This window comes from Ranitomeya imitator, chromosome 2, assembly GCF_032444005.1.
Source record: "Ranitomeya imitator isolate aRanImi1 chromosome 2, aRanImi1.pri, whole genome shotgun sequence".
NCBI lineage: Eukaryota > Metazoa > Chordata > Amphibia > Anura > Dendrobatidae > Ranitomeya > Ranitomeya imitator.
This window is the reverse complement of record NC_091283.1, coordinates 35,783,395-35,807,007: the sequence shown is the minus strand read 5'-3', so window position 1 is coordinate 35,807,007 and position 23,613 is coordinate 35,783,395. Positions and strand designations below refer to the sequence as shown.

At 48.7% G+C, this 23,613-nt stretch overlaps 1 protein-coding gene across 1 annotated transcript; it reads right to left on the bottom strand.

Annotated features, from left to right (window-relative positions):
- Window positions 1–5,032: 5,032 nt before the first annotated feature.
- Window positions 5,033–10,926, bottom strand: C2H6orf136 (chromosome 2 C6orf136 homolog). Its single transcript, XM_069746454.1, has 6 exons — window positions 10,730–10,926; window positions 9,683–10,165; window positions 6,166–6,254; window positions 5,875–6,075; window positions 5,521–5,590; window positions 5,033–5,439 (listed from the first exon to the last, which is right to left on the bottom strand). Exons 1-6 carry the CDS (start codon window positions 10,838–10,840, stop codon window positions 5,308–5,310), a joined length of 1,086 nt encoding a protein of 361 aa, XP_069602555.1. The 5' UTR covers window positions 10,841–10,926; the 3' UTR covers window positions 5,033–5,307.
- Window positions 10,927–23,613: the final 12,687 nt, after the last annotated feature.

Here is a 23,613-nt window from a genome sequence, read left to right as displayed (position 1 = left end):
TGACAACCCTGGGGATCAGTGGCAGCGGAGAAAACTGCTATGGGAGGTAGAATTGGGACCAGGAGATCGCCAGCGCCTCGGAGTCGATTGCTAGGGGACTGAGATCTGAACACAAACTGGGAAATTTGTGGTTCAATCTGGATACCATCAGATCAACGTCAGGAGTTCCTCATCTGAGGCAGATCTTGTCCAAGACTGACTGGTTCAGGGACCAGTCGCCCACAGCGAAGCTCTCTGCTTGAGAATGTCGGCAGCCCAGTTGTCCACTCACGGGATGGGTACCGCTACGATTGCGGTACGTTCCACTAGGGCCATGACAGGATCTGAGCCATTTTTTACATCACTACTCGACTGAGTTCCTCCTTGGCGGTTGATGTACTGGCATTGTCGTATTGGACGCTTATCAGATGGCCAGAGAGAAGGTTGTGCCAGTGAAGAAGAGCAAGGGAGATTGTTCTGAGTTCCAGAATGTTGACGGGACAGGACGATTCCTGAGCTTTCCATCGGCCCTGGACTATTAGGTCTTGAAAAACTGGTCCCCAAACGAGCAGACTCACATCCGTTGCTACAACCTTCCAATGCATTGGCAGAAACAATCTTTCCCGACAGAACATGGGAGAGCATCTTCACCATTCCAAGGATTTCTTGATCCGGGAAGGAAGTGTCACAAGGCGGTCCAGGGAGCGAGTGAACTTGATAGGAAAAAGAGCTGTAAGGTGTGGAGCTGTGCGAATGGGATGACTTCCACTGAGGCTACAATCTTGCCCAGTATTCTCCTGCAGAACAAGAGAGAGTAGGGGGAGGGACTCTGAATTCCATGTAGTAGGGCTGAGTACTTTTCTTCGGGCTGAAAAACTGGCCTGTTCGGTACCAAACAGCATTCCCAGAAAAACTATGCCTTGGGCCAGAGTTAGTCTACTCTGACCAGTTTGTGAGCCAGCTGAAACCAGAGAAGGTGTCCAGGGTGATCTGCAGACTATTGTGACATGCTGAGGGGGATGGAGCCTTGATCAGAATTTTGTCCAAATACGGGATGACTAAAATGCCTCTGCTTCGAAGAATGGCCATGACTGTCACCATTATCTTCATAAAAACCCTGGATGCTGTAAACAAAGTGCGTTTCCTGGACTGCGAAAGGGAGGATCCTCTGGTGAGGAGGGAAAATAGGTATGTACAGATCTGCTACGACCGAAGAAACTCCATCCTGAAGTGACACAGATGAACGTCTGTTCAATAATTTGTGGTCCAGGATGGGGCAAACTTCTTTGGGGCCACAAATTGGTTTAAATAAAACTCAAAGCGTTTCTCTGGAGTAAAACAGGAATGACGATGCCTGTCTTGTACAGCGAATCGATAAAGTGGAAGGTTTTTTTTTTTTTGTAGCCTTAGGAGACTACATCCTGGACCCAAGCATCATCGACTGAGAACCACTGGTCCTGGAACTGAAGAAGATGGCTGCCCACCCTGATAGGCTTCCCAGGTAGAGGTGTAGAAAATCTGTTAGATCTAGCGCTGGTGGGTTTGTGGACGCCAGGAAGGGGCGGGCCTGTAGGAGGGTCTATTTTCTTCCAGGCGGACTAGAGATTTGTCCTAGCAGTTGTTGTTCTGGACTTAAAGTTTCTGAAAGGAACGAAACTGGATTATGTATATCGTGAAAGGCAGGCGTTTGGTGCTATGTTGCAGAAGGATAGTACTCTTTGCCCCCGTGGTGTCTGAAATTATTTTGTCTAGTTCTTTTCACAAAACCAATAGCCCTGAAAAGGGAGACTGATGAGGGACTTCTTGGAGGCTGAGTCCGCGTTCAATGCCTTCAGCCACAAGACCCTGCGGATAGTGACGATGTTGCCAGCCGCAAGGGCTGAGCAGGCAGCTGAGTTGAGAGAAGCAGTCAGGAGGGCCTTACCTGCATGTGCAATCTGGTTCGCTAAATCGGCGAATTCGGTAGTGGGAGCGCCCAACAAAACATGTTGGCGAAGGAGTTTTGCCCAGGCTAGAACAGACTTGGATACACAAGTTGTGGCAAATGGCTGAACCTGCAGCCTCAAAGGCAGAGTTACTGAGTGCCTTGGTTTGCCTGTTGGAGAGATCATTCAGCAAGGCGAGAGTCGGGAGACTGCCCATTTGTGCACCAGGTCAGTCGCAAATGAATACAAGACCTCCATGCATTTTCTTCTCTAAAAACGTTTTTTCTGGGTGCTCCCATTCCCTGGTAAAGATTCTGGTGAGTTCATTGTGGTTGGCAAAAGGAAGGTGCTTTTTCTTCATGAAGGATACGGTCTGCTCACAGGGTAAAGGCTCCATGTCCTTTGTTAAGGGCCTGATTAACAGCCAGCATCAGACTATCCACTATGGCCCATAGTTTTAAGATTTGTTTGGAGTCCAGATCAAAATCTGACTTGGAATAGGAGTCTGACTCCTGAACCGCTGTATCGTGGAGGGTGAGTGAGAGAGGGATGCTCTCCTGGAGGACATTGAAGGTGATAGAGAACTGGACGATGTGCTAGTGTGGACATGCCTTTTGGAACCTCTGCATGATCTACCATGGTGGGTTTGGGAAACCAGAGTGTCCAGAACACCCAGAGAAGCAGACATGCATGGCAGTAGCATGTCTATGACAGAGACCAAGGTCTGGTACACTTTGGTTTGGTCGGCAACTTGGGGGAGGTGGTGCGCTCTCATTGGGGGATGTGGGGTGCTCGTGGGGGAATATCATGATGCATGATGGGTGACTGCAACCTTGGCACAGGGAAACTTCCTGTTACAGGACAAACATGCAAAGTGAAGGACAATAGTCGGAGGATGGGAGAAAGTCTCCCTGGGGTTAGGCATAGACTGGGAGAAATAAGTCTCAGAAACTGTATTTTGGGGAGCTGGAAGGTAACTGATCTATTTTCTCTCCCTGCACCATCTGGCTTGGGGGGGCGAGCAGAATGGGGAACAGTGTTAAACCATCCGCCTAGGAGCCCCAAACACTGTTCCTGTGTTAGGTTCCTGCCTCGTAGACCAGAGAGGATACAATAGTGAAAAAAATCCACACTATATTCTTGGGCTCTAGATGAGCGATCAGAGTTATATCTGCACTCTGTCGCCCTCACTAGCTGTATCTGAAATTAAATGGGAAATGATTGATAAAACACAACAAAACCTAAAGGCTATGTGCGCACGTTGCAGATTTCTTTGTGTATAATTCTGCACGGATTCTGTCTCTCTCGGCAGAAAACACAGTTGAAGTTTTCCGCTGATTTGATAGCTAAATAAAGATTATATATATATATATATATATATATATATATAATATATTTGTGATTTCCCTGTTCAATGTCTTCATCCAGATGCCCTCATTAATATTAACGGCAAACACCCCCCCACACAATTAGGCTGCCATCACACTAGCAGTATTTGGTCAGTATTTTACATCAGTATTTGTAGCCAAAACCAGGAGTGGGTGATAAATACAGAAGTGGTGCATATGTTTCTATTATACTTTTCCACTATTTGTTCCACTCCTGGTTTTGGCTTACAAATACTGATATAAAATACTGACCAAATACTGCTAGTGTGATGGCAGCCTCAAATAAAGGCACACACAAGCAGGTGTTCATTGAACCGTGCAGAATCACCACGCCCTATACACTGGACTGGTGATATTTATCTTGCGGAGACTGACTGACGGCTGATGTTAATATTCTGGGAAGGAGCCAATAGCCATAAAGGTTCCCAGGCTATTAATATCAGGGGGAACCCCAGAAAAAAAATTGACATGGGGTCCCATTATAAAATCGAACAAGCAAAGGCTAGGCAGACAGCTGTGGGCTGATATTAATAGCCTGGGAAGGGGCCATGTATATTGTCACCCCCCCCCCCCCCCCAGGCTAAAAACATCAGCTCTCAGCCACCCCAGAAATGGCGCATGTTATAGAGGCCGGGTAGCGAGGTCACATCTCCCGATGAGACTGTTCTACACGTGAGATCGTCGTGGGACAATCGGTAATGGACTACGTCGCACAGGGAGTATTTCTGTTGGTTTATTTTATTTTTGTTTCAGGAGATCGATGAATTCGGGGATTAGGTGTCCAAGTATGAATTTTTTTTTACAATTGAACACAGGCGCCGGATGATGTCCCATTATTGGCTCATGCTGTCACTGTTATATCTGACAGCAGACATAGCCAGATGGGAGTAGTCCCATAAGATGATACCTGGCTGCACACACAGACACCCGCAGACAGATCAGCACATATTCTCCACCCACACACTCTTCCTCGTTCCTTTCTGCAGCGTTTTTGGCACACAAATCCGCAAACCTTTTTACACCTGCGGTTTACCTCTGGATTTGACTGACTCCATGTAAGTCAATGGGTGAGATCCGCAAAAAAAAAAAAATTGACATGCTGTGGAAAATAAAACACTGCGAATCAGTGCGGAATGTTCCGCAGCATGTGCACACCAATTCTGGATTACCACTGATTAACATTGCTTGAGCTACCCTTTGCGGATTTGGTGCAAATCAGCGCGGGAAAAAACACTGCGGATCCGCAACGTGTGCACATAGTCAAAGGGTAGAAACGGGCCGAGGTCCAGACCAATGTCTGCCTCCTACTGATACTAAGCTAAAACAGATTAACTTTATGCCTGTCGGTGGGTGTGATGGGCAGAACTTTCTTTGCCTACTGTAGATTCAGCCTCCTAGTGACAGCAGCATACACCCATGGGTTCCTGTCCCCCCCAATGAAGTGGGAGAAATAAGAATTTGGGCAAAGATACAATGGAATGAGGCTGAAGCAGTAACAACTTGCGATCCATTAGGTAAAGTAAACAGAAGTATCACTCCAATCATTGCAGATACCATTGAGCTTATCGTTGGCCTAAGGTTACATTCTATGCTGTTACTGATAGACTTTGCGCCATCTTTCCGCCATGTTTTTTTGAACCTTTTTATCCCCACTCAGATTCCAGATTATCAGACGCAGTAGTTTTATAGTGATCCCGGCTTAGATTTCCCTCCGTCGTGAAACATTTCTGGACACACGGACACTTTTAGTTATAATTTAATTATGTACAAGTATATGTTACAAATCCACAGGCAAGTTCAAGGTTGCGCATGCAGACACAGCAGTGCAGAGTATTTCAGAGTCTCTTGTGGAGCTCTGCATCAGGTAAGACTACGACTTGTTGATAGCAGATCGGACTATGGGCACAGCTCGTCCTACCCGTGCTCGGTGTTAGGCTTCTCCGTCTCTTCGGCCGTATTATGTAGGGCTTGCAGCAGGGCAATGAGGGGAGTACACTCCATGGAGGGGTCAGGGGTTACAGTTCATGGGGCATTTTAGGGCTGGAGAGGAGATTTAGAGCGGGTCGTTCTTCTCCCAGCCCCAGAGCGAGAAGAGCGGCGGCCAAAACAGTCTTCTTGGTCACCGTTATGGGGGAAGAGGGCATCACCTGCAAGAGCCATAGGTACAGAGGCCATCATCGCACCGTCTGAGGGCCACACATCACCACTGGGTCTGTGACTGCACTCACCTGCTCCACCTTATGTAGACATATTAACCCATCCGGAGCTAGCTGGAAGGTGGAAAACGCATCGTAGGTCCTGAAAACGAGAAAGATACAGTCTGACCATGTAGACAAAATTGATCGGTAACGATCCCCTGAACCACGGCGCATGCATTTGTGCAACAAACTATGTTGCAAGAATCATATTTTTGGGGGGTTTGTGTGGATTATTCAGACTGAGCGGCCAGTGCTCGGCCCGGACTGGCCATCTGAAAACACCGCGACCACCTCCTCGTCAAGCTTCTCATGACCTGCTCCCACCCATCTGACATTTCTGGTTACCACTACTCCGCACCAGTCGGGGAGCGGAGATATTATCACCTGTACAGTTCACTCTTGTCCCTGCGGAAGAAGTACAAGAAGAGCGTGTGCAGCGGGAGGCCGGTGAGCGACCAGCGGGCCTGGATGGTGTTGTTCTCTGGATGAGACGTCATCTTCAGCACCGAGATCCGCGCATTGGTGAAATAACAGAGCAGCAGCAGGCGGCTGATGGTCAGGAAGAGCTGGTACTTCACCAGGCCGCTGTGGGAGGACAAGGCAGGGGAGGTCATCACTGGCGGCCATTGCGGACATGATGGAAGTTTGGAAAAAAAATGTTTGCTCCGCTCTTACCGTAAGCGCAGGTGCAGCGCGCTACTGACGAACTCCATGTCCTTCCTGTATAAGGAATAATTCACCGGCTTCCATAGGAAATTCGGCAACTATAGTAAAAAAAAAAAAAAAAAAAACAGAAACACCAGGGTTACTTACTGGTAACAGGTTTTTCCGGAACCCATGACGGCACACCTGAGAGAGGGGATCCGCCCAGCCAGGACAGGAAATCCTACTGAAAATAAAAGGGCGGTACCTTTCCCTCGCTTCAGTTGGTTTTCAGAGCATGAGAGGCCCCCCTGGTTAGTACACATGGCAATCCAACACCACATCATATTAACTAAAAAAGCACCCAAAACAATAGTGCACACCGAAAAGGTGATAAAGGGGGGGGGAATATACAGGTGCCGTCATGGGTTCCGGAAAAACCTGTTACCAGTAAGTAACCCTGGTGTTTTCCCTTCCCCCATGACGGCACACCTGATAGACTTGTTTGCCAATTCTCACAACAAAAAAGTCAGAAAATTCTGCTCCTTGAATCCAAGAGAACATCCCTTCGCAGTAGATGCCCTACTAATACCTTGGAAGTTTTCTCTGGCCTACGCATTCCCCCCGATAGTGATGATCCCAGCTGTGATCCGGAAGATCAGAGAGGATCAGGCGAGGATTATCCTCATAGCTCTATTTTGGCCAAGGAGACCATGGTTCTCCCTTCTAAGACAGATGTCGGTAACAGATCCATGGATTTTGCCAGAAATTCCGGACCTACTAACCCAGGGCCCAGTAACCCACTCTCAGGTGAAGGGCTTCCATCTGGCAGCCTGGAATTTGAGAGGGCGTTACTAAGTCGCCATGGATTCTCACCAGGTTTAATCTCCACCCTGTTGAAAAGCAGAAAACCCATAACTTCTAGAATCTATGGTAGGACATGGAAAAAATTTCTTGACTTCCTGGGTGAACCATTGGGGGAGGTGGCTCCAGTGGGTCCTATCCTAGAATTTCTGCAAGCAGGATTACATCTTGGGTTAGCAACCAGCACCCTTAAAGTTCAGGTTTCAGCCTTGGGGGCCCTGTATAACTGTAATCTTGCCTCAAATAGATGGGTTTCACGATTCATAAAATCTTGCAGTAGATCTCGGCCGGTCGTTATCCCAAAAATCCCTCCTTGGGATCTAAATTTGGTCTTAGAAGCTCTAACTAAACACCCTTTCGAGCCTTTACAGGAGTTATCACCTAAGTTACTTACCCTTAAAACAGTTCTTCTAGTAGCCCTAACATCGGCACGTAGGGTAAGTGATTTGCAAGCCCTGTCAATATCCCCTCCTTATACTCAGGTTTTTGATGACAGGATCGTTCTAAGACCAGACCCGGCTTATCTCCCCAAGGTGGTTCAAAAGTTCCATAGGACTCAAGAGATTACCTTACCATCTTTCTGTAGTAATCCCAAAAATCCAGGGGAACAAAAGCTCCACATGCTAGATGTGAGAAGATCTATGTTACAATACATATCTATGACTAGTCAGTGGAGGAAAGACCAAACCCTATTCATAGCCTTTCAGGGTAGCAAAAGAGGGTGTGGGGTAGCTAAAAGTACTATTGCTAGATGGATTAGGGAGGCCATTAGTTTATCCTACTCTGCGGGTGGCACTCCGGTTCCTGAAGGCATCAAGGCTCACTCTACCAGAGCCATGGCTACCTCCTGGGCGGAAAAGGCTGAGGTATCAATTGATCAAATTTGCAAGGCTGCTACCTGGTCCTCACCCTCAACTTTTTTCAAGCACTACCGGCTAGACCTTTCCTCCTCTGCTGACCTAACCTTTGGTAGAAGGGTACTCCAAGCGGTGGTCCCTCCCTAAGGTTTCATTCTACAAAAGTCTCTCAGGTGTGCCATCATGGGGGAAGGGAAAACACCAGGGTTACTTACTGGTAACAGGTTTTTCCGGAACCCATGACGGCACCTGTATATTCCCCCCCTTTATCACCTTTTCGGTGTGCACTATTGTTTTGGGTGCTTTTTTAGTTAATATGATGTGGTGTTGGATTGCCATGTGTACTAACCAGGGGGGCCTCTCATGCTCTGAAAACCAACTGAAGCGAGGGAAAGGTACCGCCCTTTTATTTTCAGTAGGGTTTCCTGTCCTGGCTGGGCGGATCCCCTCTCTCAGGTGTGCCGTCATGGGGGAAGGGAAAAAACAAACTTGTGTGCTGAATGGTCCAAAGTGAGAGAAGAATCAAACCAGTCTCAAAGTATAGAAAAAAAAAGACAAAAAAAAAAAAAAAAAAACACACCAAAACTTTTTCAGATCACAATCTGTATATTTAGGCTATGTGCACACGTCAGGTTTTTTTCCTGACAAAATCCGGAGAAATCTGCCAGAAAATCGCGTTTTTTTCCGCGCGTTTTTCTCGCGTTTTTTTTTTTTTCCCTGAATGCATGAAATCCGCAGAAAATCCGCAAAAAGAATGAGCATGGCCATTCTTTTTGCGGATTGCGTTTTTTTAGCGGAAAAAAACGCATACATCTGCACAAAAAATGCGGAATGCATTCTAAATGATAGGATGCATAATTTGAGCGTTTTTTATGCGGATTTATAGCGTTTTTATCGGGAAAATCCGCAAAAAAAACGCGAAAAATCCGGACGTGTGCACATACCCTTAAGAAAATAATTGAAATTTTGCAAATTCAGACCCACATTTCCTGTTCTTTACAGAAGATTTTTCAGCAGTCTCATTCTCAACACAGACAATAATCTCCCATGATCATGATATTAGCAAATGACCTCCCCGATGTATCAATGTCGGAAGATCAGGCCTAGTGCAATAACTTTAGAATCAATTATAATAGATGATATCACAGCTCACCTCCTCCTCCTGTACAATGACTGATAACACCTCTATATACAGTAGATAACACAGGATCCAACATTCACAATAGGTGATGTCACAGCTCACCTCCTCCTCCTGTACAATGACTGATAACACCTCTATATACAGTAGATAACACAGAATCCACCATTCACAATAGGTGATGTCACAGCTCACCTCCTCCAGTACAATGACTGATAACACCTCTATGTACAGTAGATAACACAGGATCCACCATTCACAATAGATGATGTCACAGCTCACCTCCTCCTCCTGTACAATGACTGATAACACCTCTATGTACAGTAGATAACACAGGATCCACCATTCACAATAGGTGATGTCACAGCTCACCTCCTCCTTCTGTACAATGACTGATAACACCTCTATATACAGTAGATTACACAGGATCCACCATTCACAATAGGTGATGTCACAGCTCACCTCCTCCCCCTCTCCTGTACAATGACTGATTTTTTTATATATGTATTTTTGTTTTCTTATATTTTTTATCACTTGCTTTACAGTAGTCCAATACATAGGAAACACGATGACCCTTTCTGCAGCTTGGTCTATGGCCGGGCTTCATGGCGGCTTTCAGTAGGACTCTGGCTGCCGTCGCAGCCCATCGGCACACGTTTGGAAGGGGTTAATCCCCTCTCTGCGCACTCACCTCGTCCCTCAGTTTCTCATACATCGCTGCCAGGTGCTGCTCCATGTCCGATCTGTCGGTGCCGGGGGTCTGGTTGGCGCGGACCCTGTTGCTGGGTGTAAACGCTAATAACCCTTCGTGTCCTGGAGGAAGGGGTAACACTAGAGCCTGGTAAGGGGTCCGACAAACTCCAGGCTCAAACAAGCTTCTAAAACAGTCCAGCTGTGAAGTGCTGAGGTGCCGGCACCCGTCCTCCGGGCGGTGGGGCCCGCTGCTGGGCTTGGCACAGGGGAGACAACCTAGTATCGGCTGTGGAGGCAACTTCTGCAGTAAAAAGTCCCACGGGGCCGGGCCCTGCTCAGGCGCTGGCGGTAAACACATCTGGGGGCCCCTGGGCCGGACAAGTGCGGAGAGTGCGGCCGTCGGGGTCGGAGACGGTCGTCTAAGAGGAGTGGTGAGGCGAGGACAGGGCCGCAGGTCCCGGTACAAGATGGCATCTCGAGCCTGAGAGAAAACAAGAGGAATGTAAGACGGGTGAGGGCAGAAGTGAGCAAACACCAGAGATACGGGGTATCACACCGTCACCGAGCAGTGGGAGGCCCCTATTATCACAGTAATTCCACATTTCCTCCGTCGTCCCGTGACAGCACAGCTGCTGCTTCACAACCAGACGCAGCACGGCCTTCATTACGGGAGGAAAAACAAAAACTGCCATTGTTGACCAAAGCATCCAATCACAGAGCAGCTCTCATTATTCAAGAGCACTATAATAAATGAAAGCCGTGAAGCGATTGGACGGTCGCCAGGTATCACTATAAATGAAAGCTGTGCTGCGATTGGTTGCTAGTCCGTTATTATGCTCTTGGCAACCAATCAGTTGTTAGTTTGCGGTTTTTAAACGAACATTTGAACAATGATTGGTTGCTATAGGCAACGAGGCTTATGCCTTATCCACGTGGTTCACAGTCAGGGAGGAGGGGTTAATATAACATGATGGAGGTTATACTGCGCACATTGGACATTAGCAGACTGGACGTGCAGCAATAACGGCTCATCCCCTGCACTCACCCGCATACTCTCCCGCACTCTGCCCGTGGCTCCACCAGCGCTGCGTATCCCGCTCTTCCACCGACTCCCGATCCCCGGAGCTCCGCGGAGCCGCCTCACACACAGCGCCATGGCGCTCCACCGGTAAACGGGTGTGACGTCACTCAACTAAAACCGGCAACCGCCGAGGACAGATCGCACCCGAGGAGTGACCGACATCCAATAGAGGAAGAAGACGTAAATCAGCGCTAGCCAATGAAACTGCAGGAAAATCCCAACCAACCAATCGGGGCGCAGAGGTGTGTGTATAGTGTCCAATTAGGAAGTGTGTAGCTGCCAGGTATCCGCCCTTCAGAGCTCCTGACCAATAGACACGAGGCTCTCGAGGGCACTTCCGCGGTCTGCGTTCCAGCGCTTCAAATTAAAGCTAACGCCATAAGCCAGCTTCTCAGGTACTACTGTCACGTGACCGTCTATCCTGTGACTTGATTGGTCGATAGACTATATGGGGCGTGTTGTGAGGCAGCCATCTTTACTGAGGGCAAAGCACATGTCCTTCAATGACAAGCAGAGAGAAGGAAGGACACTGTGTGTCGGTTTGTGTGTTGGTTTCTTATTCGGCAATTTTTGCTTTTCTGTTTTTTATAGGTTTAACCTCCAAAACTGAGCATCACAATAATAACATACAATGCAGCAAGGTGCCTGATGTGAAAACACTTAACATGCACAAAAATGGGCATCAAGGTGGGCGCCGAAGGGCGTCAATGAAAGGGTGAAATGCCTTTGGGCCACTGGTATCACACTGCAGACATATAGAACAGGGCGCCCCACATCAAACCCAGGACCCTCCAGCCTGGCCCAAATGGGTTCTGGGCATCAGAAGTGGCATCACTATCTGTGTATTCTTAGTGTGAGATCAGTGGCCCAAAGTCATTTAACCCCTTAAAAACACCAGTTGCTTATTCAAATAGCCAAAATCGACTGCCCACTTTTATGCCACTTCTGATGCCCAGAACCAGTGTCGAACTGGGGTGACTAGGGCCCACCAATGGAACTGACTCCAGGGGCCCACTCTAAATTTCAATGCTCAGGCTAGGTACACCTTTGTTTTGTAGTATTTGTCAGGAGGCTCAGTAGTAAGTTTCATAATATTCATTAGAAGAACAAATACAACATGCTGCACATTTTTTTTTCGCTAAAAAGGTAGCACTCTAACGGAAACAACAAAGACCTGATCACTGTATTTAAAGGGAACCTGTCACCCCCCAGGCCGTTTTTAAGTAAAAGAACCACCTTCAGCAGCACTAAGGCTGCATTCTGTGAAGGTGGCTTTTATGCTTAGTATCCCTAGGAACACTGAAATAATCACTTTTATAAATTTCGCGACATACCTGTATTGAGTCCCGGAGGTATGTCTTCTCCCCGGTGTCAATGGCCTCCAAGACGTCAATCATCTCCCTCTTGCGTCTGTGCGTCGCCTCCTGTGTTCAAAATACATGCTCGGCGCCTGCGCTCTGCCACCTTTTCTCGGGCATGCACCATGCGCGCTGCCCGTGGACTTACATCAGGCGAGAAATGCTGGCAGAGTGCAGGCAACAGGCATGTATTTTGAACATAGGAGGCGGCGCACAGTATTTATAAGCCCAAACCAGGAGTGGGTGATAAATGCAGAAGTGGTGCACATGTTTCTATTATACTTCTCCTTTGATTGTTCCACTCCTGGTTTTGACTACAAATACTGATGTAAAATACTGACCAAATACTGAGCGTGTGGTCATGGCCTTAGTTTAATTTTTCTGTTACTATAACAATACAAAGAAAAAAACCTGCATACCAATGTGATCCTAGCTACACCTGTTCCCTTTTAGGCCGTCAAGATTTAGTATTTTTTTTTTCGTTTCCCAGAGATCAATCTTTTTCATTTTTAATCTACTATATCATTGCCTAAGGGTCACTTCTGTCTTTCTGTCTGTCTTTCTGTCTGTCCTTTTTTCTTTCTGTCACGGAAATCCCATGTCGCTGATTGGTCTCGGCAGCTGACAGTCATGGCTGCCGCGACCAATCAGCGACAGGCACAGTCCGATTAGTCCCTCCCTACTCCCCTGCAGTCAGCGCCCGCTCAATACTCCCCCCCAGTCAGCGCTCACACAGGGTTAATGCCGGCGGTAACGGACCGCGTTATGCCGCGGGTAACGCACTCCGTTAACGCTGCTATTAACCCTGTGTGACCAACTTTTTACTATTGATGCTGCCTATGCGGCATCAATAGTAAAAAGATGTAATGTTAAAAATAATGTAAAAAAAAAAACAAAAAAACCTGCTATTCTCACCCTCCGTAGTCCGACGATGCGCTCGCGCCTGCTGCGTGATCGCGACATCATCTCAGGTGATTCGTGCAATGCATCCCTGGGAACAGAAGCCGCCATGTGCACCGCTGAGAGGCGGGAGGACGCCGGGCGTCATGAGAAGGTAACTATATCCCTATTTTTTATTTTAATTCTTATTTGTTTACAGGAATATGGTACCCAGGGCCTGGAGGAGAGTCTCCTCTCCTCCAACCTGGGTACCAACCGCACATGAAGCGCTCACTTTATGCATGGTGGGCATAGCCACATGCGTAAAGTGAGCATTTCAATGCAATCCAATGGCGGCAGAATAGTCGAGATTCTGCAGAAATAATGAACATGCTGCGGCAAAAACGCATTAAAAAACACAATGTGGGCACACAGCCTAAGGGTAAGTTCACACAGGACTTTTTTGCTGCTTTTTTTATGCTAATTTAGGTGCGTTTTTGGTGCATATTTGGTGCGTTTTTTGGTGTGTTTTTTTCTCTTTTTCTAGGCTAATGTCCTTGGATTTTCAGCAGCAAAAACGCAGCAAATAATGATACCTGCGGTTTTGCTGCGTTTTTTTCAACACCCATTCAAGTCAATGGGTGAAAAAACGCAGCAAAAACGCTGAAATAAGTGACATTCTCCTTGTCCAAAAAACGCAGCAAAGCACAAAATACTGATCACACAAAAAAACCAATGTGTGTGCATGAGATTTCTGAAATCTCACAGGCTTTGCTGGTACTGTAAAAAGCAGCTGAAAATTAGCACTAAAAACGCAGCAAAAAAGTCCTGTGTGAACGTACCCTAAAACTCAGTTGTTTTTGACCTTTTTTTTTTATACCCCGGAGATTATGAAGTAATTTTTAAAATGGGATAACCCTTTTAATTATCTACTTTTATTAACAAATTTGGGCATGTGGAGGTGGTAATTTTTTGTACTATTATATTTTTGCTATAAACAACATTATAGATATATTATTCATTCTGCATATAAAAGTGCAAGGTTTTTTTTTAAAGGTACATGAGCATTTTTCTGTGGTGCGTTTAACTAAAGCATATATGCTTTTTTATGTCTGACTCCATCACTAAAAATGTCAAATGTATTGTATACACATTCACTTCCATAAATGCATTGCAGACATGCACATTGTACTTATTTATATAGTGTATAGGTGTGCATTTGTATATACATTTAGGGTATGTGCACATGTTGCGGATTGGCCTGCGGCATTTTCCACACAGAATCTGCATCTCTTGGCACAAAACGCAGACCAAAAGGCTTGCGGATTTCACATGGAATTGATGCAGATTTCTTGTGGATTACTTGCGGATTGTCAAGCATTTTTTGATGTGCGGATTTGCCTTACTCAATTGCTGTGGGGAAAAAACCACAGTGATTCCGCACTTTTTTTTTCCGCAGCATGTGCATAGCGTTTTTGTATTTCCTATTAACATTGTGCGCACAACGCACTGCGGATTTGAGGCAATTCCGCGCGTCCAACAACGCTGCAGAAACGCATCAAAATCCGCAACGTGTGCACATAGATGGATCTCGGGGCAGCAAGCGCTGTGAAGAAGATGGAGATCTCCTTTCACCATCACAGAACAGCAGTGGGGGGGAGACATTGTGATTTCAGCAACTAGAATGCAGAAGTGTATGTGCACACGATGCGGATTTTTGCTGCGGATCCGCAGCGTTTCCGCAGCTGCAGATAAGCAGCAGTTTCCGATGCGTTTACACTTCAATGTAAACCTATGGGAAAACAAAAAACGCTGTGCCCATGCTGCGGAAAAAAGCGCACGGAAACGCAGCGGTTTACATTCCGCAGCATGTGACTTCTTTCTGCGTTTTCCACAGCGGATTTACAACTGCCCCTATGGAAAACCGCAGTTGTAAATCCACAGTGGAAAACGCAGAAAAAACCACGATAAATCCGCAGCGGTTTTCCACTGCGGATTTATCAAATCCGCTGCAGAACAATCCACAGTGGACTCAGAATACGTGTGCACATACCCGAAAGGGTAGAGGGGGCAGGGAGAGTGCAGCTGTATGGGGCAAAAAGGAAAAACAGCTTTTGTTGGGGTGGAGGACAGGAGAGAGTCAGGACAGAGACATAAACAGGAAGCTCCAGTACTCACTTCAGGTCAGCACTGTGTTCCTCTGGAGCGCCCCTCCCCCTCCTGTCCGTGCCGACAGCAGAGCTGAGCTTGTCTGACAGGCTGCAGCAGTATGGGGGAGAGAGGCCATCTTCTAGTCAGGTCATTAAGAACTTTCTTCAGCAGTGGCTGCACAGCTCTCCTGGCCCCGTGCTCCAGCAGCCTGACCCAGTCGGTGCTGGTGGCCGGGGCTTACTGCTGTGATCGGCTCCAGCAGCATCTTAGCTAGTGTAGCTCAGGGAAATGGCTGTGCTCCTGAGCCTCCATCCTAGCCAGAGACTGGGGGAGGGAGAGAGAGAAGGTAGAGATCCTGCCCGCACACTGTTCTATGTTACACCACCAGGCAATGCAGGAGCTCAGCTTTTCTCCCCTCTTCTGTTGAGCGGTGAGTGGCGGGGCTTAAATCATGCATGCAGGGATACTGACAAGAGAGAGACTGTCGGAGTCAGGGGCCCACCGGAGGATCCACCGATTTCCCGGTGGGCCAGTCCGAGCCTGCCCAGAACCCATTTGGGCCAGGCTGGTGAGACCTGGGTTTGATGTGGGGCTCCCTGCTCTATATGTCTGCAGTGTGATACCAGTGGCGCAAAGGCATTTCACCCTTTCATTGACGCCCTTCGGTGCCCACTTTGATGCCCATTTTTGTGCCTGTTAAGTGTATTCGCATCAGGGCACCTCGGGCACTGTATGTTATTATTGTGATGCTTATTTTTGGAGGTTAAATCTAAAAAAAATAAACAGAAAAGAAAAAATTGCAGAATAAGAAACCAACTTCAGCCTTATCCAACAAACTGTTTTAGGAAAACTGGCTGACAACCTCTATGAAAGCTGCTGGCGGCCACAGCACCATCCTCACCAGGATCCATTCGTGTCCACAACGACGGATCCGTCACCGAATGGAATTCTGGTTTCCGGTTTCCATAACAGCAGAAAAGTAGAAACCTGCAGAAAGTAGCGGGCGCCCATCTGTGCTGACTTCACTAATAATGGGAGAACAGTAAAGTGAGAGCCGCCCCTGCACTAATAATGGGCGAACAGTAACGCGAGAGCCGCCCCCTGCACTAATAATGGGCAAACAGTAACGCGAGAGCCGCTCCCTGCACTAATAATGGGCGAACAGTAACGTGAGAGCCGCTCACTACACTAATAATGGGGGAACAGTAACGTGAGAGCCGCCCCTGCACTAATAATGGGGGAACAGTAACGTGAGAGCCGCTCACTACACTAATAATGGGGGAACAGTAACGGGAGAGCCGCCCCCTGCACTAATAATGGGGGAACAGTAACGTGAGAGCCGCTCACTGCACTAATAATGGGGGAACAGTAACGTGAGAGCCGCCCCCTGCACTAATAATGGGGGAACAGTAACGTGAGAGCCGCTCACTACACTAATAATGGGGGAACAGTAACGGGAGAGCCGCCCCCTGCATTAATAATGGAGGAACAGTAACGTGAGAGCCGCCCCCTGCACTAATAATGGAGGAACAGTAACGTGAGAGCCGCCCCCTGCACTAATAATGGGGGAACAGTAATACGAGAGCCGCCCCCTGCACTAATAATGGGGGAACAGTAACGCGAGAGCCGCCCCCTGCACTAATAATGGGGGAACAGTAACGCGAGAGCCGCCCCCTGCACTAATAATGGAGGAACAGTAACGCGAGAGCCGCTCACTGTACTAATAATGGGGGAACAGTAACGTGAGAGCCGCCACCTGCACTAATAATGGGGGAACAGTAACGTGAGAGCCGCCCCCTGCACTAATAATGGGGGAACAGTAACGTGAGAGCCGCCCCTACACTAATAATGGGGAACAGTAACGTGAGAGCCGCCCCTGCACTAATAATGGGCGAACAGTAACGCGAGAGCCGCCCCCTGCACTAATAATGGGCGAACAGTAACATGAGAGCCGCCCCCTGCACTAATAATGGGGGAACAGTAATACGAGAGCCGCCCCCTGCACTAATAATGGGGGAACAGTAACGTGAGAGCCGCCCCCTGCACTAATAATGGGGGAACAGTAACGCGAGAGCCGCCCCCTGCACTAATAATGGAGGAACAGTAACGCGAGAGCCGCTCACTGTACTAATAATGGGGGAACAGTAACGTGAGAGCCGCCCTCTGCACTAATAATGGGGGAACAGTAGCGTGAGAGCCGCCCCTACACTAATAATGAGGAACAGTAACGTGAGAGCCGCCCCCTGCACTAATAATGGGGGAACAGTAACGTGAGAGCCGCCCCTACACTAATAATGGGGAACAGTAACGTGAGAGCCGCCCCCTGCACTAATAATGGGGGAACAGTAACGTGAGAGCCGCCCCCTGCACTAATAATGGGCGAACAGTAACGTGAGAGCCGCCCCTGCACTAATAATGGGCGAACAGTAACGCGAGAGCCGCCCCCTGCACTAATAATGGGCGAACAGTAACGTGAGAGCCGCCCCCTGCACTAATAATGGGCGAACAGTAACGTGAGAGCCGCTCACTACACTAATAATGGGGGAACAGTAACGTGAGAGCCGCCCCCTGCACTAATAATGGGGGAACAGTAACGTGAGAGCCGCTCCCTGCACTAATAATGGGGGAACAGTAACGTGAGAGCCGCCCCTGCACTAATAATGGAGGAACAGTAACGTGAGAGCCGCCCCCTGCACTAATAATGGGGGAACAGTAACGTGAGAGCCGCCCCCTGCACTAATAATGGAGGAACAGTAACGTGAGAGCCGCTCACTGCACTAATAATGGGGGAACAGTAGCGTGAGAGCCGGCCCCTGTACTAATAATGGGGGAACAGTAACGTGAGAGCCGCCCCTGCACTAATAATGGGCGAACAGTAACGTGAGAGCCGCCCCTGCACTAATAATGGGGGAACAGTAACGGGAGAGCCGCCCCCTGCACTAATAATGGGGGAACAGTAACGTGAGAGCCGCCCCCTGCACTAATAATGGGGGAACAGTAATACGAGAGCCGCCCCCTGCACTAATAATGGGGGAACAGTAACGTGAGAGCCGCCCCCTGCACTAATAATGGGGGAACAGTAACGCGAGAGCCGCCCCCTGCACTAATAATGGAGGAACAGTAACGTGAGAGCCGCCCCCTGCACTAATAATGGGGGAACAGTAACGCGAGAGCCGCTCACTGTACTAATAATGGGGGGAACAGTAACGTGAGTGCCGCCCCTGCACTAATAATGGGCGAACAGTAACGTGAGAGCCGCCCCTGCACTAATAATGGGGGAACAGTAACGTGAGAGCCGCCCCCTGCACTAATAGTGGGGGAACAGTAACGGGAGAGCAGCCCCCTGCACTAATAATGGGGGAACAGTAACGTGAGAGCCGCCCCCTGCACTAATAATGGGGGAACAGTAACGTGAGAGCCGCCCCCTGCACTAATAATGGAGGAACGGTAACGGGAGAGCCGCCCCCTGCACTAATAATGGGGGAACGGTAATGTGAGAGCCACCCCTGCACTAATAATGGGGGAACAGTAACGTGAGAGCCGCCCCCTGCACTAATAATGGGGGAACAGTAACGTGAGAGCCGCCCCCTGCACTAATAATGGGGGAACAGTAACGTGAGAGCCGCCCCCTGCACTAATAATGGAGGAACGGTAACGGGAGAGCCGCCCCCTGCACTAATAATGGGGGAACGGTAATGTGAGAGCCACCCCTGCACTAATAATGGGGGAACAGTAACGTGAGAGCCGCCCCCTGCACTAATAATGGGGGAACAGTAACACGAGAGCCGCCCCCTGCACTAATAATGGGGGAACAGTAACGTGAGAGCCGCCCCCTGCACTAATAATGGGGGAACAGTAACGCGAGAGCCGCTCACTGTACTAATAATGGAGGAACAGTAACGTGAGAGCCGCCCCCTGCACTAATAATGGGGGAACAGTAACATGAGAGCCGCCCCCGGCACTAATAATGGGCGAACAGTAACGCGAGAGCCGCCCCTGCACTAATAATAGGGGAACAGTAACGTGAGAGCCGCTCCCTGCACTAATAATGGAGGAACAGTAACGTGAGAGCCGCCCCCTGCACTAATAATGGGGGAACAGTAACGTGAGAGCCGCCACCTGCACTAATAATGGGAGAACAGTAACGTGAGAGCCGCCCCCTGCACTAATAATGGAGGAACAGTAACGTGAGAGCCGCCCCTGCACTAAATGGGGGAACAGTAACGTGAGAGCCGCCCCCTGAACTAATAATGGGGGAACAGTAACGTGAGAGCCGCCCCCTGCACTAATAATGGGGGAACAGTAACGTGAGAGCCGCCCCCTGAACTAATAATGGGGGAACAGTAACGTGAGAGCCGCCCCCTGAACTAATAATGGGGGAACAGTAACGTGAGAGCCGCTCACTGCACTAATAATGGGCGAACAGTAACGTGAGAGCCGCCCCTGCACTAATAATGGGGGAACAGTAACGTGAGAGCCGCCCCCTGCACTAATAATGAGGGAACAGTAACGTGAGAGCCGCCCCCTGCACTAATAATGGAGGAACAGTAACGCGAGAGCCGCCCCCTGCACTAATAATGGGAGAACAGTAACGTGAGAGCCGCCCCCTGCACTAATAATGGGGGAACAGTAACGTGAGAGCCGCCCCCTGCACTAATAATGGGGGAACAGTAACGTGAGAGCCGCTCCCTGAACTAATAATGGGGGAACAGTAACGTGATAGCCGCCCCTGCACTAATAATGGGGGAACAGTAACGCGAGAGCCGCCCCTGCACTAATAATGGGCGAACAGTAACGTGAGAGCCGCTCCCTGCACTCATAATGGGGGAACAGTAACGTGAGAGCCGCCCCCGGCACTAATAATGGGCGAACAGTAACGTGAGAGCCGCCCCCTGCACTAATAATGGGGGAACAGTAACGTGAGAGAGCCGCCCCCTGCACGAATAATGGGGGAACAGTAACGTGAGAGAGCAGCCACCCCCTGCACTAATAATGGGGGAACAGTAACGTGAGAGCCGCCCCCTGCACTAATAATGAGGGAACAGTAACGTGAGAGCCGCTCCCTGCACTAATAGTGGGGGAACAGTAACGTGAGAGCCGCTCCCTGCACTAATAATGGAGGAACAGTAACGTGAGAGCCGCCCCCTGCACTAATAATGGAGGAACAGTAACGTGAGAGCCGCCCCTGCACTAATAATGGGGGAACAGTAACGTGAGAGCCGCCCCTGCACTAATAATGAGGGAACAGTAACGTGAGAGCCGCTCCCTGCACTAATAATGGAGGAACAGTAACGTGAGAGCCGCCCCTGCACTAATAATGGAGGAACAGTAACGCGAGAGCCGCCCCCTGCACTAATAATGGAGGAACAGTAACGCGAGAGCCGCCCCCTGTACTAATAATGGAGGAACAGTAACGCGAGAGCCGCCCCCTGCACTAATAATGGAGGAACAGTAACGCGAGAGCCGCCCCTGCACTAATAATGGGCGAACAGTAACGTGAGAGCCGCCCCCTGCACTAATAATGGGGGAACAGTAACGTGAGAGCCGCCCCCGGCACTAATAATGGGCGAACAGTAACGTGAGAGCCGCCCCCGGCACTAATAATGGAGGAACAGTAACGTGAGAGCCGCCCCCTGCACTAATAATGGAGGAACAGTAACGTGAGAGCCGCCCCTGCACTAATAATGGGGGAACAGTAACGTGAGAGCCGCCCCCTGCACTAATAATGAGGGAACAGTAACGTGAGAGCCGCTCCCTGCACTAATAATGGAGGAACAGTAACGTGAGAGCCGCCCCCTGCACTAATAATGGAGGAACAGTAACGCGAGAGCCGCTCACTGTACTAATAATGGGGGAACAGTAACGTGAGAGCCGCCCCCTGCACTAATAATGAGGGAACAGTAACGTGAGAGCCGCCCCCTGCACTAATAATGGGCGAACAGTAACGTGAGAGCCGCCCCCGGCACTAATAATGGAGGAACAGTAACGTGAGAGCCGCCCCCTGCACTAATAATGGAGGAACAGTAACGTGAGAGCCGCCCCTGCACTAATAATGGGGGAACAGTAACGTGAGAGCCGCCCCCTGCACTAATAATGAGGGAACAGTAACGTGAGAGCCGCTCCCTGCACTAATAATGGAGGAACAGTAACGTGAGAGCCGCCCCCTGCACTAATAATGGAGGAACAGTAACGCGAGAGCCGCTCACTGTACTAATAATGGGGGAACAGTAACGTGAGAGCCGCCCCCTGCACTAATAATGAGGGAACAGTAACGTGAGAGCCGCCCCCTGCACTAATAATGGGGGAACAGTAACGTGAGAGCCGCCCCCTGCACTAATAATGAGGGAACAGTAACGTGAGAGCCGCTCCCTGCACTAATAATGGGGGAACAGTAACGTGAGAGCCGCCCCCTGCACAGGACAGGACGGGCACAGACTCCATCCTGATGGCAGTAGTGGGCGGGCAGATAGGACATTAGTGGGGGCTACAACCATCTGGGCCTTGTGGTGCCACCTGGGCTGTGACCTCCCATAACAATGAGAAGACAGAATAAAATCCTCATTTCCATGTCCATGCAGGAATTTAGGGGCAGGTTGTGTCATTGTTCCTGGTGCAGTGGTGACTCCCGACTCCTGGGAACTCATCATGGCTTCCTTTGATGGTGGGATCTCAGAGACCCTTCTTGTTTGCATAGGACATCTCTGCACCTGGGGTCCGGCTGGGAGGATTATTCTTCGCATTTCAAAGGAAGAGGAGTCACCGATAAGATAATAGCAAAAAATAAATAATCCAATGAGGCTGAGGCCGGGTATAGACGACCCGTGGGAAAAACAAGCCAAGAACATGGAGCTGGAGCCGCCGTCACATATTTCATGCATAAAACAGACCACAATGGGGCATGCTGGAAATTTTTCCAATAAACAAGTCATGTTCCGGGGAATATAACAGAGCCGGGTGCTCTCAGCGTTCAGTCAGCGGCGCACATGGACCAATCAGACGTGAGCTGAGAGTTTAGGAATAAGGCCGGGGTCACGCTACCGTAAATGGACCCTGCCCACACGAGTGCTGTCCCGATTTTTACGCACCAGAAAAAAAGCCAACAATTCATCTGCCGCATACAATAAAATCAGACTGATAGGTTAGAATAGTATACACATAGAATACATATAGATGTCAGTGACATACACACACATATGTATATATATATATATATTACATAGTTAGATACATAGAAGAAAAGTCAGCAATTCAGCAGCCGCGTAGTGTAAACTCACAGCAGGATAGAAGAGAGGGATTACATATAGTAAATACACATAGAATAGGTAGGTACACAGATGTCAGTGACAAATACCTGGGGGAGGGGACAGTATCCATGGCCCCTTCCTAGGCTATCGATATCAGCCACAGCTATCTGTATAGCCTTTGCTGGTTGTTAATTATAGGGGGACCCTACGTGTCTTTCTTTTAGGGTCCCCCATTTTAATAGCCAGGAAAGGCTAAGTATACAGTTGTGAGCTGATATTAATAGCCTGGGAAGCTCCATGGGCATTACCCCCTTCCCAGGCTATAAACATCAGTAACCAGTCATCGGCTTTCCCTCTGCTGGTTACGAAATTGTACGTCATGTTTTTCCAAAACATAATCTTTTATTAAATACATGTGCAGCTTTGTCACTGACATCTATATATTTATGTATTCTATGCGTATATATCTATTCTAACCTGTCAATCTGTGATATTACTGTACGTGGCACATAAATTGCTGGCTTTTATTCTATATATACGGTGTATATATATATATATATATATATATGTGTGTGTGTTTTGAAGAATATTTCCTATGAAAACGATGTGTAAATGACAGAACTGCTCTATGTAAAAGCTCATATTAAAATCGCATTGCAATCGGATGTAAATCAGATGCTAGGTGTGGAAAAAAAAAAAAAATCGGATTGCACTCACATGACACTCGTGCGACTCTCAGCAGGGAGAGTTGGACAGATTTTTCATACATTTAGTGCGACTCCGGCCTAAGGCCAGGGTCACACGGCCGTCGATTATCTCATGCGAGAGGATCCGGACGACTATGCTAATGAGCTTGGTGTGATCGGATTCTGTCGCCTGACAAAATTGGATCACAGGTGCGAAGATGGAGAACTTAAAATTCTCAATTTTCTCAGCGTGTGCACATCGGACTGCACTTGAATGACATCTGAGTGCAGTCCGATGTTTCACACACACCATAGACTTGTATGGGTGTGTGAGAGATCTGATTTATGGAGCCGCTCGCGGCACGCTGTGATTTATTTATCACGCTGAATCGCCACATAGGGTAACACTGGTCCGAGTGCTGTCGGATAAAATTTCAGCGCTCGGCCTTGTTATATGCTCATGTGATCGAGCGGTAATCTAGATGGTCTTTGGATGTGTTCACATGTTGCGGCTGCAGCGTCTTCTTTTG

Excerpts from the sequence above, each read along its gene's own strand:
- C2H6orf136 (XM_069746454.1), bottom strand. The coding sequence starts at position 10,840 with ATGGCGCTGTGTGTGAGGCGGCTCCGCGGAGCTCCGGGGATCGGGAGT. Across the intron at positions 6,076-6,165 it reads GCGCTGCACCTGCGCTTACG|CGGCCTGGTGAAGTACCAGC; the intron begins GTAAGAGCGGAG and ends GTCCTCCCACAG. Across the intron at positions 5,440-5,520 it reads GTCTACATAAGGTGGAGCAG|GTGATGCCCTCTTCCCCCAT; the intron begins GTGAGTGCAGTC and ends TGGCTCTTGCAG.